Source organism: Paramormyrops kingsleyae, chromosome 9, assembly GCF_048594095.1.
Source record: "Paramormyrops kingsleyae isolate MSU_618 chromosome 9, PKINGS_0.4, whole genome shotgun sequence".
NCBI classification, from domain to species: domain Eukaryota; kingdom Metazoa; phylum Chordata; class Actinopteri; order Osteoglossiformes; family Mormyridae; genus Paramormyrops; species Paramormyrops kingsleyae.
The window spans coordinates 37,533,184-37,552,310 of NC_132805.1; the positions used below are offsets into that span (position 1 = coordinate 37,533,184).

Sequence of the window (19,127 nt, forward strand, 5' to 3'; positions counted from 1 at the left end):
GAGCTCCCCACAGCCAGTTACCGGTGTGTGCCCTCAGCTCCCCACAGCCGGTTACCGGTGTATGCCCTCAGCTCCTCACATCCAGTTACCAGTGTTTACCTTCAGCTCCCCACATCCAGTTACCAGTGTTTTCCCTCAGTTCCTCACATCCGGTTACCGGTGTGCCCTCAAATCCCCACATCCAATTACCGATGTGCGCCCTCAGTTCCTCACATCCGGTTACCGATGTGCGCCCTCAGTTCCTCACATCCGGTTACCGATGTGCGCCCTCTGCTCCCCAAATCCGGTTACCCGTGTGTGCCCTCAGTTCCTTACATCTGGTTACCGGTGTGTGCCCTCCGCTCCCCACAGCCGGTTACCGGTGTGCCCTCAAATCCCCACATCTGGTTACCGGTGTTTGGCCTAATCTCCCCACATCCGGTTACCGGTGTGTGCCCTCAGCTCCCTACATTCGTTTACCGGTGTGTGGCCTCAGCTCCTCAAATCCAGTTACCAGTGTGGCCTGAGCTCCCCACGGCCAGTTACCGGTGTGTGCCCTCAGCTCCCCACATCCAGTTACCAGTGTTTACCTTCAGCTCCCCACATCCAGTTACCAGTGTTTTCCCTCAGTTCCTCACATCCAGTTACCAGTGTTTTCCCTCAGTTCCTCACATCCGGTTACCGGTGTGCCCTCAGCTCCCCACATCCAGTTAACGGTGTTTGGCCTAATCTCCCAACATCCAGGTACTGGTGTGTGGCCTCAGCTCCCCACATCCAGTTACTGGTGTGTGCCCCCAGCTCCCCACATCCGGTTACCGGTGTGTGCCCTCAGCTCCCCACATCTGGTTACCGGTGTTTGGCCTAATCTCCCCACATCCGGTTACCGGTGTTTGGCCTAATCTCCCCACATCCGGTTACCGGTGTGTGCCCTCAGCTCCCCACATTCGTTTACCGGTGTGTGGCCTCAGCTCCTCAAATCCAGTCACCAGTGTGGCCTGAGCTCCCCACAGCCAGTTACCGGTGTGTGCCCTCAGCTCCCCACATCCAGTTACCAGTGTTTACCTTCAGCTCCCCACATCCAGTTACCAGTGTTTTCCCTCAGTTCCTCACATCCAGTTACCAGTGTTTTCCCTCAGTTCCTCACATCCGGTTACCGGTGTGCCCTCAAATCCCCACATCCGATTACCGATGTGCGCCCTCAGTTCCTCACATCCGGTTACCGATGTGTGCCCTCCGCTCCCCACAGCCATTTTCCGTTGTGTGCCCTCAGCTCCCCACATCCGGTTACCGGTGTTTGGCCTCATCTCCCCACATCCGGTTACCGGTGTGTGCCCTCAGCTCCCCACATCCGGTTACCGGTGTGTACCCTCAGCTCCCCACATCCGGTTACCGGTGTGTGCCCTCAGTTCCTTACATCCGGTTAGCGGTGTGTGCCCTCCGCTCCCCACAGCCATTTTCCGTTGTGTGCCCTCAGCTCCCCACATCCGGTTACCGGTGTTTGGCCTCATCTCCCCACATCCGGTTACCGGTGTGTGCCCTCAGCTCCCCACATCCGGTTACCGGTGTGTACCCTCAGCTCCCCACATCCGGTTACCGATGTGTGCCCTCAGCTCCCCACATCCGGTTACCAGTGTGTGCCCTCAGCTCCCCACATCCGATTACCGATGTGCGCCCTCAGTTCCTCACATCCGGTTACCGATGTGTGCCCTCCGCTCCCCACAGCCATTTTCCGTTGTGTGCCCTCAGCTCCCCACATCCGGTTACCGGTGTTTGGCCTCATCTCCCCACATCCGGTTACCGGTGTGTGCCCTCAGCTCCCCACATCCGGTTACCGGTGTGTACCCTCAGCTCCCCACATCCGGTTACCGATGTGTGCCCTCAGCTCCCCACATCCGGTTACCAGTGTGTGCCCTCAGCTCCCCACATCCGATTACCGATGTGCGCCCTCAGTTCCTCACATCCGGTTACCGATGTGTGCCCTCCGCTCCCCACAGCCATTTTCCGTTGTGTGCCCTCAGCTCCCCACATCCGGTTACCGGTGTTTGGCCTCATCTCCCCTCATCCGGTTACCAGTGTGTGCCCTCCGCTCCCCACAGCCATTTTCCGTTGTGTGCCCTCAGCTCCCCACATCCGGTTACCGGTGTTTGGCCTCATCTCCCCACATCCGGTTACCGATGTGTGCCCTCCGCTCCCCACAGCCATTTTCCGTTGTGTGCCCTCAGCTCCCCACATCCGGTTACCGGTGTTTGGCCTCATCTCCCCACATCCGGTTACCGGTGTGTACCCTCAGCTCCCCACATCCGGTTACCGGTGTGTGCCCTCAGTTCCTTACATCCGGTTACCGGTGTGTGCCCTCCGCTCCCCACAGCCATTTTCCGTTGTGTGCCCTCAGCTCCCCACATCCGGTTACCGATGTGTGCCCTCAGCTCCCCACATCCGGTTACCAGTGTGTGCCCTCAGCTCCCCACAGACATTTTCCGTTGTGTGCCCTCAGCTCCCCACATCCGGTTACCGGTGTGTGCCCTCCGCTCCCCACAGCCATTTTCCGTTGTGTGCCCTCAGCTCCCCACATCCGGTTACCGGTGTGTGCCCTCCGCTCCCCACAGCCATTTTCCGTTGTGTGCCCTCAGCTCCCCACATCCGGTTACCGGTGTGTACCCTCAGCTCCCCACATCCGGTTACCGGTGTGTGCCCTCAGCTCCCCACATCCGGTTACCGGTGTGTACCCTCAGCTCCCCACATCCGGTTACCGGTGTGTACCCTCAGCTCCCCACATCCGGTTACCGATGTGTGCCCTCAGCTCCCCACATCCGGTTACCAGTGTGTGCCCTCAGCTCCCCACATCCGATTACCGATGTGCGCCCTCAGTTCCTCACATCCGGTTACCGATGTGTGCCCTCCGCTCCCCACAGCCATTTTCCGTTGTGTGCCCTCAGCTCCCCACATCCGGTTACCGGTGTTTGGCCTCATCTCCCCACATCCGGTTACCAGTGTGTACCCTCAGCTCCCCACATCCGGTTACCGGTGTGTGCCCTCAGTTCCTTACATCCGGTTACCGGTGTTTGGCCTCATCTCCCCACATCCGGTTACCGATGTGTGCCCTCCGCTCCCCACAGCCATTTTCCGTTGTGTGCCCTCAGCTCCCCACATCCGGTTACCGGTGTTTGGCCTCATCTCCCCACATCCGGTTACCGATGTGTGCCCTCCGCTCCCCACAGCCATTTTCCGTTGTGTGCCCTCAGCTCCCCACATCCGGTTACCGGTGTTTGGCCTCATCTCCCCACATCCGGTTACCGGTGTGTACCCTCAGCTCCCCACATCCGGTTACCGGTGTGTGCCCTCAGTTCCTTACATCCGGTTACCGGTGTTTGGCCTCATCTCCCCACATCCGGTTACCGATGTGTGCCCTCCGCTCCCCACAGCCATTTTCCGTTGTGTGCCCTCAGCTCCCCACATCCGGTTACCGGTGTTTGGCCTCATCTCCCCACATCCGGTTACCGGTGTGTACCCTCAGCTCCCCACATCCGGTTACCGATGTGTGCCCTCAGCTCCCCACATCCGGTTACCAGTGTGTGCCCTCAGCTCCCCACAGACATTTTCCGTTGTGTGCCCTCAGCTCCCCACATCCGGTTACCGGTGTGTGCCCTCCGCTCCCCACAGCCATTTTCCGTTGTGTGCCCTCAGCTCCCCACATCCGGTTACCGGTGTGTGCCCTCCGCTCCCCACAGCCATTTTCCGTTGTGTGCCCTCAGCTCCCCACATCCGGTTACCGGTGTGTACCCTCAGCTCCCCACATCCGGTTACCGGTGTGTGCCCTCAGCTCCCCACATCCGGTTACCAGTGTGTGCCCTCAGCTCCCCACATCCGGTTACCGGTGTGTACCCTCAGCTCCCCACATCCGGTTACCAGTGTTTGGCCTCATCTCCCCACATCCGGTTACCGGTGTGTGCCCTCACCTCCGCACATCCGGTTACCGGTGTGTGCCCTCAGTTCCTTACATCCGGTTACCGGTGTGTGCCCTCAGCTCCCCACATCCGGTTACCGGTGTGTACCCTCAGCTCCCCACATCCGGTTACCGGTGTGTACCCTCAGCTCCCCACATCCGGTTACCGATGTGTGCCCTCAGCTCCCCACATCCGGTTACCAGTATGTGCCCTCAGCTCCCCACATCCGGTTACCGGTGTGTACCCTCAGCTCCCCACATCTGGTTACCCGTGTGTGCCCTCACCTCCCCACATCCGGTTACCGGTGTGTGCCCTCCGCTCCCCACATCCGCTTACCGGTGTTTGGCCTCACCTCCCCACATCCGGTTACCCGTGTGTGCCCTCAGCTCCCCACATCCGTTACCCGTGTGTGCCCTCACCTCCCCACATCCGGTTACCGGTGTGTGCCCTCAGATCCCCACATCCGGTTACCCGTGTGTGCCCTCACCTCCCCACATCCGGTTACCCGTGTGTGCCCTCACCTCCCCACATCCGGTTACCCGTGTGTGCCCTCCGCTCCCCACATCCGGTTACCGGTGTTTGGCCTCATCTCCCCACATCCGGTTACCGGTGTGTGCCCTCACCTCCCCACATCCGGTTACCCGTGTGTGCCCTCAGCTCCCCACATCCCTTACCCGTGTGTGCCCTCTCCTCCCCACATCCGGTTACCGGTGTGTGCCCTCAGCTCCCCACATCCGTTACCCGTGTGTGCCCTCACTTCCCCACATCCGGTTACCGGTGTGTGCCCTCAGCTCCCCACATCCGTTACCCGTGTGTGCCCTCACCTCCCCACATCCGGTTACCGGTGTGTGCCCTCAGCTCCCCACATCCGGTTACCCGTGTGTGCCCTCACCTCCCCACATCCGGTTACCGGTGTGTACCTACAGCTCCCCACATCTGATTCTAAGTGAAAATTGTGTGTTAACCTATTGGATGAGATACAACAGGCCAACCAATCACAAGTAGCAGGAAGGAGAGAACTATAAATTAGACTGATATGCAGATATTAGAGGCAAATATGAAGGAATGCAGGATTGGCACTCCAGCTACTGGAATAAACTTCACAATGTTCCATTCCATTCAGATAAGTGCGGTGCTGAGGTACCACCTGCCACAGGGCTGCACTCGGGTTCTCTCCCTGAGATGGTTCCTCGTGTGGTGGGTGCTGTAATGCGCCATATCAGCACACACTCCTTGCCTCCCTCATATGAAGGAATCACCCTCGTTGCTGAGTTTTCAGTATGAAGTGCTTTTTATTTTCCTCCCACACATATTTCTGAAGGAGCACCACATCTAAAGCTCCGGAATGTTGGTTCTTGGATGCTAGGATCCTGCCAAAACAAATCCTTTTGACACAAGGGATTCTGGGAAAGGGGCGCTTTGCATTGCCAAAGCAGCACATGTTAAGCAGAGCACTATTCAGGAAATGCCTGAGCATTGTGAAGGCCCAATCAGCAGTCAGCTTTATGGCAGGCAAGTGAGACAGAGTGACTAGGGGTGCCTTATATACTATACTACCTTATACTACCGTATATACAGTCATATGAAAAAGTTTGGGAACCGCTCTCAGCCTGCATAATACTGATAGCACCCTACTTCCACCATAAAAGAGTACAGTGGTATGTCTTTCATTTCCTATATGAGTACTGGGGTGTTTTCCAAACAAAGATTTTAGTGAAGTAGTATTTAGTTGTATGAAATTAAATCAAATCGAAATCGAAAAAATTTGGGTACCCTTGCAATTTTGCTGAATTTAATGCATGTACCTGCTCAATACTGATTACTTGCAACACCAAATTGGTTGGATTAGCTCATTAAGCTTTGAACTTCATAGACAGGTGTGTCCAATCATGAGAAAAGGATTTTAAGGTGGCCAATTGCAAGCTATGCTTTTCTTTGACTCTCCTCTGAAGAGTAGTAGCATGGGATCCTCAAAGCAACTCTCAAAAGATCTGAAAACAAAGATTGTTCAGTATCATGGTATAGGGAAGGGCTACAAAAAGTTATCTCAGAATTTTAAACTGTCAGTTTCAACTGTAAGGAAAATAATCAGGAAATGGAAGGACACAGGCAGGGCTGCTGTTAAACCTAGATCAAGCAGGCCAAGAAAAATACAGGAGCTACAGGATTGTGAGAATGGTTGCAGAAAACCCACAGATCACCTCCAAAGACCTGCAAGAACATCTTGCTGCAGATGATGTATCTGTACATCAGTACTTTGCACAAAGAACATCTGAATGGCCCTTTCTGCACTCACGCCACAAAAAGTATTGCTTGTTGCATGCAAAAGCTCATTTAGACAAGCCAGATTCATTTTGGAACAAAGTGCTTTGGACTGATGAGACAAAAATTGAGTTATTTGGTTATAACAAAAAGCGTTTTGCATGGCGGAAGATGAACACTGCATTCCAAGAAAAACACCTGCTACCTACTGTAAAATTTGGTGGAGGTTCCATCATGCTGTGGGGCTGTGTGGCTGTTCTGGGACTGGGGCCCTTGTTAAAGTCCAGGGACCGGGGCCCTTGTTAAAGTCCAGGGACGGATGAATTCAACCCAATATCAACAAATTCTTCAGGATAATATTCAAGCATCAGTCACAAAATTGAAGTTAAGCAGGGGTTGGATATTCCAACAAGACAATGACCCAAAACACAGTTCAAAATCTACAAAGACATTCATGCAGAGGGAGAAGTACAATGTTCTGGAATGGCCATCACAGTCCCTGGGATGATTTGAAGCAGGCTGTCCATGCTCATCAGCCATCACATTTAACTGAACTGGAGAGATTTTATATGGAAGAATGGTCAAACATACCTCCATCCAGAATCCAGCCACTCATCAAAGTCTATAGGAGGTGTCTAGAGGCTGTTATATTTGCAAAAGGAGGCTGAAGTATTGATGTAATATCTCTGTTGGGGTGCCCAAATTTATGCACCTGTCTAATTTTGTTATGATGCATATTGCATGTTTTTGTTAATCCAATAAACTTAATGTCACTGCTTCCACTGTTTCCATAAGGCATGACATTTACTAAAAGTAAGTCGCTACATTGAAAGCTCAGCCAATGATTAATAAAAGTCCAAAAAATTCAGGGGTTCCCAAACTTTTTCATATGACTGTACTATACTATCTGTTCTAGAATGGAATAATTCAACCATCATATCCTTAAGAGGTGTAAATATTCTAGCCATCACTGACTGAATTCACCAGCCTTGGCTCTGCAGGAGAGGACACTACTAAGATTTTCTGTATGTTTACAGATGGGTTTCTTCCGTCGGCGATATAAGGAGATCATTGAGGCAGAGAAGAACAGAAAGGACAGCGATGAGAGTTGGGACTGGGTCCAGAAGACCCAATGAGGAGCATGCCTTCACCAAAGCCATTATGTCATTGGCCCCTCGGCCTGTCCGCCAGCCAATGGGATCCAGCCCCTTCGATCTTCCATATGTGGAAGAAAAGAATCTTCTCCAGATTTTTCGGAGGCTCAAAACTTTAGGTTGGTGAAAGAGAAGAGCAGGAATTATGGATGAGATGGACTGAAGATCAAACATTTTTAAAGAGAAAGACTAACACAGATATTTCAGAAATAAGAGTGGACAAGAAAATAAAACCCTCAGGGCCTTGAATGTTTCACAAGCTTTTATTTTTATACATATATTCTTCCTGTATTGAACAGAACTGATGCTACAAACTCCTTGAATGGTTTGACATATCTGATGTTTTCTTCTAAGCACTGATGACTGTTATGCTTTAAAACTCAACCTCTGGTTGTTACGCAAGTGTCTGGCAGTGGCTGTCACCAGTGCCACTGTCAGACGGCTTTTTTTTGTAGAAATGAACACTGTGCCTGAAGTCACATGTCTTCTTCATGTGGCAGGTGAGTTGGAAATAGAGGTGTAGATCCCAGGCTGTGCAAAACAGGAACACGGTCTGCTAAAGCCTGCAGAGGCATGTCAGCCAAGAGCTGCCACACTCTTATTCCTGCAGGAGAATGCCTGGCTATGAAGCGGGCACTTCAGGGTCAGGCATGAAAGTCCTCAGATATTCAGAAACATTCCCTTATCCTAGGAATAAAGCTAAGCGTGTGGGGGGATATAGTGCAGAGGAACACACAGGGTGGTAGATGATCAACGTGCAGGCAAGTGCCTTGTCCAGTGGGCAACAGGATCTCTTCTGCCTTTTGTACATCAGTCCTCTTAAATTCACTTGCTTCCACAGATTTGCCTGATGGACAGAGTGGTAATACCTGTGTGTTTGTGTTCAACGTGGACTCCACCTTGGCAGCAGGGAGGCAAACGTGTGAGCTGACATGCATGCAGTGGCATCCCCTATGCCTGACTGCGCAACACTCATCTTCTTTCAGGGCATTTTGTGCTGGAGTCTGTTTCCCTGGAGGATCTCCCTGTAATTGGGTGGAATGTTCCTTGAATTGGACCCACAAAAAAATTGTCAGTTCAAGGCTTTCCTTACTGAAAGCACATTTTGACCATTTTTTTCTTATTGTCTTGGATCTGATTATCTGCACTCCACCACACCCCATTTTCAGAGCTGTCAGTCCAAACCCTGTTCTACTGAAGAACTCCCTGTATTATACTCTGTGCTCTGCCGGTGGTAACCCTTGTTTCTCTTGCAAGTGTGTGTGGATTATGCCTCCAGCCTGACACTGCAATAGGTTAAGCACCTGGGGATGCTGTGTGGCTCAGTGGGCTAAGTGTCTGCACCTGGGACCAGAAGGTCACTGGTTTGATCCCAGCCTTGGAAAAATAGTAACATGGCTGTGGGCCCTTAAGCGCGGCTCTTAACCTGCAACTTCCAGGGTGCCACAAGGTGGGTGCCACAAGGTAGCTGCCCCTTTGCTGTGACCTCCCCCCCAAGCTAGCTCTCACCTGTATAGAGATGGGGCAAAGTGAAAAAGAGAATTTCCCAGTGGGGATCAATAAAGCATCACTATCCATCCTAAAGTACTTGGCTGCAGTTTCATCACAAAGTTTACTTCTCATGAATTAAAAACATGCAAAGCAACCAAACTGCTTGATAGAGTTTTTAAGGAGTGAAGTGAGAAAATCGATAGACCAAAAGCAGACAGTATTACTAGTGAATGGGATGCTCAGTAATGTTTATTATCCATTTTTAACATCAGGTGATTAAAACGTAAGTGGGAATGCTGTTGCTGTAATGATTTCCCTGAAGGCATTGTTGCTCTTCTGAACCTGCAGCATCTGCCTTTTCAGCTCTGCTTTATTTTGTCTTCAGAAACCTCTGCTTTTGCTTTGTATTAGCAAAGAATGGGAGGCGAGGCGATCAGTCTGGGTATGTTCATTGCGTCTCTGCTGGATTGTTGAGTAACTCTGCACCACAGAACATGGATGAGAGCAGATGCAGACTGTTTTGAGTAGGAGTTTTCCATAAAATGCTGGATGATTTGTGCACCTCTGTTTGTAACAACTTGTAAGGAAGGAAAGCTCTGATGACATGATGATTTATGGCTGGATGAGAGACAGGATGGGAATATGTTTACTGTTGGGTGCAAAGCCCCTCAAAGTCCAGAGGGAGTGAGATGTCATGAGCTAAAAATAAATGAGGAATGTGGTACTTTATCTCCATCTGAATGGCCGTGTGCAAGTCAGTGCCGCATGGTTATGGTAAATGGTCCTTGTAAGCATGCTGGAATGCAAGCAGGAAGCTGCAACTTGTATGCTGTGACCTACAAAAAACCTTTGACTTTTAACTCCAATAATCACTGGCAGATTTTGGGCACAGGACCTGCAAACTTGTCTCAAGTCTGGTTAATACCCTGTTAGACATGGCTGGGGGGATATGACAAAGGAACCACTAAAATAATGGTTCTAAAGATACACCATATAGAACAAAACTATGAAGGAGCAGTAAACATTGTGGAATTAAAGAACTGATCTAAGAGGTCAGTTAAGAGGGTAAAAACTTGGGCACTATGTCTAAGGCCTTGAATGCACAATTTGGAACAAGGGATGAGGCATCAAACCTGCTGTCCTCCTTCGTATTTCTTGTTGACTAAGAATGATAATCCACCTTGAATGGCTGTTTGTGCTTGAGTGGGAAAGGATGACCCTCTTAATATCATCCCTTGCTAAACCAGCTCACTTCTGTGCTCTGTTAGAAGTGGTTGTATCTTGAATATATTTTATCAGTTGCTACCACTGGCTTGACAAATACACAACAGCTATAACTCTGTCTTTAACTGACTCGGCTTAGTAATTTGTATATATTGATGCAGAGAGAAGATACACTTGACATTCAACACGTGAGGTCTGAACTTTTTTGCTGTTGTTTTTAGTACTATGTTGTCACCTCTGTCACTTCCTATATCTTTCAGTCAAAAACTACTGCCACTGAAAATTGATGTAAAAGTATTTCTATATGATTGGTGTGTCCAAGCTCATGTTAAAACTGTGTATTTATGTACTGATATTGACATGTTAAAATAAAAGCTTTGCGGTTAATAAGCCTGCGATTTTTCCCTTTTTCTTTTTTAACCTTAAATTCCTGCCCATGCGCAGTGAACCAATTCATGAAGTCGAAGTACTAGCAAGATGATGTTATCCCACTTCGAGGCCCTTATGATATTCTTGTGTATTTGATGCCATCTAGTGGTCGAAATATCGACTTCCACACGGTCTTCTATCGGTTGTTAAAGGATTGGTGGTGTTTATATATTGTGGTTTGTAACATCTTTATCATTAGCTAGTAAATCAGTTTAATTAATTACAACTAGTGTTAGCTAAGTATTTGTTTGTTTGTTATGTACTAGTTTGTTATAACCGAATTATAAACCACATGTAAGTATATTAAAGTTTTAGATCATTAATATTAAAGAGTTCATAATTCATATGTGAAATGCAGTACAGTAATTTGAAATAGTATAATGTTTTAATAATCCCAAAACAAATGTTAATAAAACGCCTGGCAAACAGAAAAACGATAAAACTTTAAGGAAAAACTGTGCATTTTAATTGACAACGGCATCAAACAAGCATCTAATTAATAAATAACGAGGAAAAGCAGGGAGGTCGGACGCTGGACAGTAAGGCATAAACACGGTGGGTAATTTATACTCTGGCTAAAGACACACGAGAATCGGACAGGGTTCATGCAAGACACAGGCAATGGCACAAGCGACTATGGCCAGCACAAGTAAATTGTTTGTGTTACAATTTCCCAGCATGCTCCGGCGCCAATTCTGAATACAGATAATTCTGAATTTGATTTTTAAATTACGCATTCTAAAAAGGTCCCAGATTTTTTATTGGTATGTGTACATATTATAGTGAAATTCTTATAGAAGTGCTTCCTTCAAACTGTAGTTATATGTATGTTATGTGATATTTCATACCTTCATGTTGTAATCAATGCTTAAGCTTTAATTTGCACTGTGAATTTCTTTATAAGTGTCTTTATAAACCTCCAGACAATGTGTTTCCGATTAGCGGCCTCCGATTGTGTCCAATCCTCATTCATGTCTGTCCGATCTTTATTCCGAGCCTTTCCGATTTTCAGCCCGAGTCTTTACGATTTTGGTCCGAGTTGGTCCGATCTTTTGTTCCGAGTCAGTCCGATTTTCTGCCCGAGTTTGACCGAATACGGAACATGGCGGGAACTTTGTAGTCGCTCTTAGTTAGCATGAGTTGTTTTGGTAAATTTTAAGTTTATCTCTTCGGAAACGCGTACCGTAAAATAAGTATGTGATATTTTACAATAATTTTTAGTAGATAATTAACCCCTAATATAACCTATATACCTTGTATAACCTAATATAACCTTTATTTAGATTAAATGTTGGCCGATGTCGCTGAGCAGTAAATTTGCTTCGTTGCTAAATGTCACAGTTAGAAGGTTAGAATGACTTGTTCTTACTGTCGATAACTTGATTTTTAATGTAAGTTGTGGGTTATATATTGAGGGGATTATGTACCGTTCGTCGACAAAAATATAAACGCAGGTTTTAATTCTGCTTCAGGTTTCTTTCATCCCGGCGTATGAGTTGCATGTTAGCTAATTCAGGTTGATCAGTAGCCTGGTAGTAAATTTACTTAATATTACAGACGTGCTTCCTTGTGCACGTGGATATTTTCATTTACTTAATAATTTTATTAATGCATTAATAAAAGTTGTTGAACAGTTAACCTGCTATCTTTTCGAATACGAATGCCTGTGCTTATGGTTTTCATAAGTGGAATGTTTTTGCATTATGTCCTGTTCGTACTGTGGTTGCTCAGTTATTTTCCTGTTAACTCTGTAAAATGTTAAACAGCTTATCTTTAGCCTAGTGACGTAACCTTCTTATAATGGGACAAGATTTTTTTTTTCTTTTTCAAACTCTTACAGAGGTCTTTGTGAAATATATTTAAGAGACATAATATGATTTTTTTATAGCCTTAGTATGAAAAATAAAAATAAAAAAATGGACACTGAGTGAGACCAGTTTGCCTGCTAAGTAAAGGATGTACCCATATCCAGGAAGGAGCCCACTGACCCTTCGTGGGGCTCCCTGTTTCTGTCAGCCCCAGTGAGGCTGCGCCAGCTGCTTTAGCACTCCTGCGGTTTGCATTTCGCTCTGCCCCTCCCACCACCTGATGTCTTATTTTAACACACTGCTGCTGTCCCTCACAGGCTTAGACATGAGTGAGGCACACCTGAGCGAGTGGCAGAAGAGGACCTTTGACATTTCATCTGGCACCTGCACACCTGAACAAAAGGCAGATGCTTACCGTGCACACATCCTGGACGTGCAGTATGCATGGGCGACTTCTCTGCTGTCAGCTTCAGCTACAGCCCATCTACTCAGGAAATACACTGAGCTCTACTCCGCAGTGCTGGACTCCGATGACCCACGCACAGGCCTGAACAACTATGCCAACAGTGTACTGCACCTGGCTCGTGGACACAGAAACGACAGCATACAGTGGCAGTCGGCCTTGACACCAGAAAGTGTCCTGGCTTTGCCCTGTGTGCAGCACATTGTCCGTGGTGAAACTGGGGCTGTGAGTGCCCTCATACCACGAGAAGATGTGGATGTTGTAGTTGGTGGGGGGTTTAATGGTGAGAGTGATCAAGGCTGCTCTCTGAAGCTGGGAACCTGCAGTGCGGATGTGTTTTCAAAAACCGAGGCTACTGGGGCTTGCAGTAATGTTCTGAGAGATGGGGCAGGAAAAGAGAGTGGCCATCGAGCATTGCTTCCATCTTCTTCCTTTGGATCTTGCAGCACAGCTCAACCCACTATGAACCCGCTATTTAGCAGCAGTGCTAACATGAACTGTCAGCCTGCCCCTAGCAATCTGTCCGTTTTCTTCCCCTCAAACCCTTCGAAGCGGAAGGCCTGCAATAACTCTCAGTCTTGCCATGTGGCTTCTGAAACACGTGGTGGCTCCAGTGTTGCAGGAAAGAGAGGGGATGATGGACGAGCCAGCAGCTTCAGGACAGCCAAAGAGCAGCTGGTAGTGGAGCAGCAGAAGAAACACGGTCAGCAACCACAGCGAGTCCAGCCAGCTGGGCTATCTGGTGGGATGAAGAAGTCCCTGGGTGCCAACAGATCCCGTGGTGCCTTCTCCAAATTCGTGTCCCCTATGCCCAGGCAAGAGGATGGTGAGGGGGCAGGTGCCAGTGGGTCAGTCCAGGAGTCTCAGCCTATTGATGAACGGCTAAAGAACTTTGAACCCAAGATCATTGAGCTGATCATGAGTGAGATCATGGATCATGGCCCACCAATCTCTTGGGATGACATTGCTGGACTGGAGTTTGCAAAGGCCACAATCAAGGAGATTGTAGTGTGGCCCATGCTGCGACCCGACATCTTCACTGGGCTTCGCGGTCCCCCCAAAGGAATCCTGCTTTTTGGCCCTCCTGGTACCGGAAAGACACTGATAGGCAAATGCATTGCATGTCAGTCTGGGGCCACCTTCTTCAGTATTAGTGCCTCATCCCTGACTTCTAAGTGGGTTGGAGAAGGTGAGAAGATGGTCCGGGCCCTTTTCGCAATTGCCCGCTGCCACCAGCCAGCCGTTATCTTCATTGATGAAATTGACTCACTGCTTTCCCAACGGACAGATGGTGAGCATGACTCTTCACGACGCATCAAGACTGAGTTTTTGGTCCAGCTGGATGGGGCAGCCACCTCAGCTGATGACCGGATCCTGGTGGTCGGGGCCACCAACCGACCACAGGAGATTGATGAGGCAGCCCGGCGAAGGCTAGCTAAGCGCCTGTACATCCCCCTGCCTGAGGCCGCAGCTCGTCGCCAAATCGTAGCCAACCTGATGGCCCGTGAGAAATGCCATTTAAAGTCAGAGGAGCTGGATTGTGTTGTTTCCAGCTCCCAAGGGTTCTCCGGTGCTGATATGACCCAGCTTTGCAGAGAGGCAGCGCTGGGCCCTATTCGCAGCATCCAGGTAGATGACATTGCCAGTATCACACCTGATCAAGTGCGTCCCATTGTTCATACCGATTTCCAGGATGCCCTGAAGACTGTGCGACCCAGTGTGTCCTCCAAAGACTTGGAGCTCTACGAGGAGTGGAACAGGACCTTCGGCTGTGGCCGCTGATCCGGACATTCAGGCAGATTTCTGATGTCCTGCCTTCACCAAGCCCTCTGTTATTATAATGTATGTACACAAGTATAATTTTGGTGATGTAACATTTTAAATCATTCCAAAGACTATGTCATTTTCAAAATCTTGAATGGTACAGGAACTTTTGCAAATATAAATTGCAAAGTCTATGCAAACTATAAATGAGTTTTGCACAGTTCTCATTGTTATTAAGCTTGAAAATGCATGGAAGTATGTTCTTGAAAATGGATTTTTGTATCTAGGATTTTCAATGAAACGTAATAAAGATGAACATCTGAAACTATATTCTGTTTATGTGCTAAAGCATTGGATGTGATGAAGTGAGGACAACCTGTGTATTTCCATCCATTCATGGCCAACACAAACCACACAGCAGGGAGCAGGGTTCCTACGCCTAATCTAGGATGTGTGAATAGCAGAACTGTCCCGTGTATTTGCATAACCTATTTAGGAGTTATTCAAGGGTGGACGATGGCAGGCCCTGTGTTACGGAACACTGTATACGCTGGGTATTCCCCACAAACCAAGTGAGAGATAACATAGCTTCTTTCCCCAACATACAGCACTTTACAAATGTGTTCAAACCTGTTCTTTAATTTTACTGAATTATAGATCCTTTCTTGAAAATTGAGTTCTCTGATTTAATTCAAGCACTGCAACTCAAGGTTCATTTTATAGTGGGCTTGTTTAAAAAAAAAAAAAAAACGTATATGTGTGCTGTTTGTATAATGCTGCGTTCCATTTGAACTCATAACTGGGAAATTCCAAGTTCCTAATTTGAAATTTCAGCTGGGATGCCCCCTGAAGTCGGAACTCTGACTGATGAAATCGGAGGAACCTCTGCAACCCGACCTCAGAATCCAAGACGGCTACACCCTTTAGCAACCGAAGTTAAAGCTGTAGTTTTATACTGTTTCTTAGCACTTACGTCTTAAAATCAGTCATTAAGGTACTCTGGGCTGAATGTAAATGAACAAAAGTTCTCATTTCAACTGGGTATATGAAATCTGACAAGTTATCCAGCTAAGCAACAGACTTTGCTTTTTGAAACAGGGCCCTGGAATTGCTAAATGGCTTTCCGACTGTTGGAACGTGGTTAACTTGTCTGTGACGTCATTCCCAGTTCTGACCTCCAAGGTAAATGGAACGATGCATTACTATTCAGCCCTTGTCTTGTGAAAGCTCTAATTTTACACAGGTGACAAACAGCTGCCGTAGGACACAATTGCTTTAAATTGGGTTTCTACTAGAGAATCATTAAACTTTAACATTTTCTGAATAAATACCCCACAGTTAAAGTGATGAAATAACCATATTAAGAAGTCTGCATAACACTGGCCTGTATGGGAAGGTGGCACACGAGAAGCCACGTGAAAACATGTGGAATTTGCCAAAAAAGAATCATAGTGATCCAGTTGCAATATGAGGAAAGATTATGTGGTCAGATGAGAATGAGGGAGTTTTTTTGCCAAAATTCAAATGTGAGGTGCAAATTTAACAGTAGCAACACCTCTACTGAAGTTTTAGATTATATTTATTTAAGAGACACTTTTATGCAACATAACATACAGCTTCACCCAGTCTCTGGAGCAATTGGGGTTAAGGGCCAACAGTGAAATCGCTGCCAACTCTGGAATTTCAGCCAGCCACCAGCCAATTGCAGGCACGGCATCCAAACCTGTGGATCTTATCCAGAAAGGGCCGTTGTGTCTGCAGGTTTTTGCTGCAACTGTTATGAAATTACTAATTAGAGGACAGATTGGCTGAAGAGTCCTCACACCTGGCTTTGAACAGCTGCCCTAAAGGTTACCCCAAAGACCCACACACACCACCTGGAGCAATCCTAGTTCCATGAAAATAACTCCAGAACAGTGTGCAAAGCTGGTAAATAATTACCCCAAAATATTTAAAACTGTTATTGGGTAAGAAACAGGTTGCTCTGCAGAGTATTAACATTAAATAACTCCTATGTTAAAACTATTAATTATTTATTTATAGTTTTCTATTTAAATTATTTTGTACTGTAAAGCAATGTCAAATTAAAATAATTTTGTGTTTGAAATATCACAGAATTTCAACATAACACTTGTAATTCAATAAAAGCAGACCGTCATTCAGGGGTGTGAATACTTTTGCAAGGCACATTCTTTAGCAAATAGATGACAAAGGATGATGTTACTGTTGTTTTCACCCTGTTGCTTCTAAATGTACTGCGATTGGCCTACAATATAAATTGTTCTTGTGCTTGATTCGTTCAAGGGATACACATGTGCAGAAAGGCATGAGGATAAAACACGAGGAGAAAGTAGAATATGTTATATATGATAGTGAAAAGTACTGAGAAACGTACGAGAAAATACATCCCAAATTTTGTATATAAGTTTAGGTAGCAAAGAAAATCTGTCTAGCACTTGTAACTAGGAATTTTCTTTGATTGATTTTTGTACATTTCCATGCATGTGATGAAATGACAATGGTAATTAGCTGTTTTATGCCTGTGTAATTCTGTCGCCATCTCAGTAAAACAGATCTCTTGCTGAGTTGTATCCCTGGTTAGTTAAATATTGCCTAATTTCCGTTGTGGAGTTACACTACCAGTGCCCTCTTGTCCTGGTAGCAGAAAGGAAATTAGGCAAGATCCTCACTTTGCCTCTGGGACACGGCTGACTTTGGCTGCCTTCTTCCCTTTACCCCTGAAATAGATCATTTAGCCAAAGAAGGGAATGAACTTCACTTCTTGCTCCTTTTCACAACGAGTATTGTTGATATCAGAACAGTCACGAAAAGGCTTCTCTTTTATTTTAACAATACTTTCCAGCAACTGAGATCTACTAGCTTACTGGAGCAGTCTCTCAGTGCTTTGGAGTAAATGTCTTCATCCTGGAGGGGAAGTTGAGCAATGTGCAGCTTGTCCTGTTCTGTACAGTCCCACATACTTAAGCCATTATTCAACCACAGCGGTCATATCTGGACACTGCCACCGGGCACAGAGTTGGGAAATGTGGCCAAAGCTTTAATCTCAGTACTGTCAGAAGTCATATGTCAGTATGGAATGCTTACTGTGAAGGTAATGGCTGCTACTTCCTCAGCCAAACAAAGAACCATAACTTAAAACCTAAGTTGTAATCCTTTGTTTGCTTGGTTTATTTGTAGAAGCTATCACAGAAAAACTGAGCAAAGTAATGAATGAAGACTTCACTCATGTGGCTGGTACTCATATTGTCTAATAACTAATGTTGATGCTGATTTAACCAAATTGTGGTTTTCTCTTATGTAATTTCAAATACAACAACACAGCAGGTTAACTTGGAACATTGTTACAATTCCTGACTCTGTGCACAAACAGTAAGCACCTCTAGATGTCAGTGTAGCACTCATTACAGTCTATTGTACAAATGACTTCAGTAGTTCACACTGCAAACCACTGCTTGGGTCTCCGTTTAGAGCACAAGGAATTTGACATGTGCCACCTATCCATGGCCTATCATTGGTCCCACTCTCCTCAAGCTGGTGTTGTGTAAGTTCTAAACTCAAAGCACAAAGTAATAGGTAGTCCTGAGACCAGTGAGGAAGTCAATAAGCTGAGTCAGAACACTGTTAAAAGATTGGAACACCTCCATTGCATTCACATTATACAACAGCAGGCATGTTATGAAAAGACATTTCTGGTGAAGTCCTGGCCACATGGGATTTTTGGTTTTTACTCGAAAACGTTTAATAGGTAAATATTATGTGTTACTTAGCATTAACTACAGTAAAGATGAAAAATAGTACAACAGCACTCTGGACAGACCATGACCTGGTCTATTTGTGGCCTCATCCTTCTTGCTCTACTTCTCCAGATGAGCCTTCTTAACATCAGCCACAAGAGGGCCTCAGTTTCCAGGGAGCTAGGACAGAGATTCTCCTTCTGCCTTTGTGCCAAGCCCCTCTCCGGCCTGGAGTCTTTTTGAAGTCTGTCCTCTGTGAATCTCCGGCCAGTTCTCGTCCTTGCAGCGTTGTGGTCTTGCCGCCTGTGGTAGAGAGGGGTGTCGCTTAGAGATGGAAAGAAGTTCTCATGTAATTTTTATGAAACAACCTGGAAGACCATGAAAAAAGGATTTCATTTATTTTTCATCTTTTTGTCAAGTCGGTGATGAATATTTTAGACAGATCCGTAGTTGGGCGTCTGGCCACCATGGCGAGTCTTTGTACCCGAGGCCAACAGCGCAAGTGAAGCAGTTGTCCCTAAGGAGTGATGACAGCCAGGCGGGGCGGCCGGCATGGGACAGCTCCTCCGGCCAGCCTTCCCTTACTGCGGGGGTCACCATGAGTGGGAAGAGAGCAGAAGGGATGCTGAAGTGAAACCCGTCAACCCTCCTTACCTTACTGTGGGCACTAGGGGGGGTTGTGGTTTAATCAAACCACGGCAGCTCAAACATGAACAATGCTCTCTGGTACAGTATCTCTGCAAGTCGTGGCTATCATCTAAATAGAAACGTATGAGAGATGGAATGTTTAAGGTAGTGTGCTTTGGACATATGGGGTCTGGGATGATAGACATAGCGTGCAATTTGGATGTTTG

At 47.0% G+C, this 19,127-nt stretch overlaps 2 protein-coding genes across 6 annotated transcripts in view; both read left to right on the forward strand.

Annotated features, from left to right (window-relative positions):
* The window catches only part of itga9 (integrin, alpha 9), a 70,927-nt gene extending 60,483 nt beyond the window's left edge, over positions 1-10,444 (forward strand). For all 3 annotated transcript variants that reach the window (XM_023825727.2, XM_023825728.2, XM_023825729.2), the window contains one exon: positions 7,223-10,444. In XM_023825727.2, the coding sequence (XP_023681495.2) occupies positions 7,223-7,321 (99 nt within the window). In that variant the 3' untranslated portion in view covers positions 7,322-10,444. The remainder of the gene's footprint in view (positions 1-7,222) is intronic.
* A 1,024-nt stretch (positions 10,445-11,468) lies between these two features.
* On the forward strand, positions 11,469-14,833 carry fignl1 (fidgetin-like 1). 3 transcript variants are annotated; one of them, XM_072717012.1, is made up of 2 exons: positions 11,469-11,676; positions 12,609-14,833. In XM_072717012.1, exon 2 carries the CDS (start codon positions 12,617-12,619, stop codon positions 14,534-14,536), a length of 1,920 nt encoding a protein of 639 aa, XP_072573113.1. In that variant the 5' UTR covers positions 11,469-11,676; positions 12,609-12,616; the 3' UTR covers positions 14,537-14,833. The 3 variants fall into 3 exon arrangements, with proteins under 3 accessions (XP_072573113.1, XP_072573114.1, XP_072573112.1); XM_072717013.1 differs by lacking the exon at positions 11,469-11,676 and adding an exon at positions 11,696-11,874; XM_072717011.1 differs by lacking the exon at positions 11,469-11,676 and adding an exon at positions 11,696-11,831.
* The last annotated feature ends 4,294 nt before the right edge of the window (positions 14,834-19,127 follow it).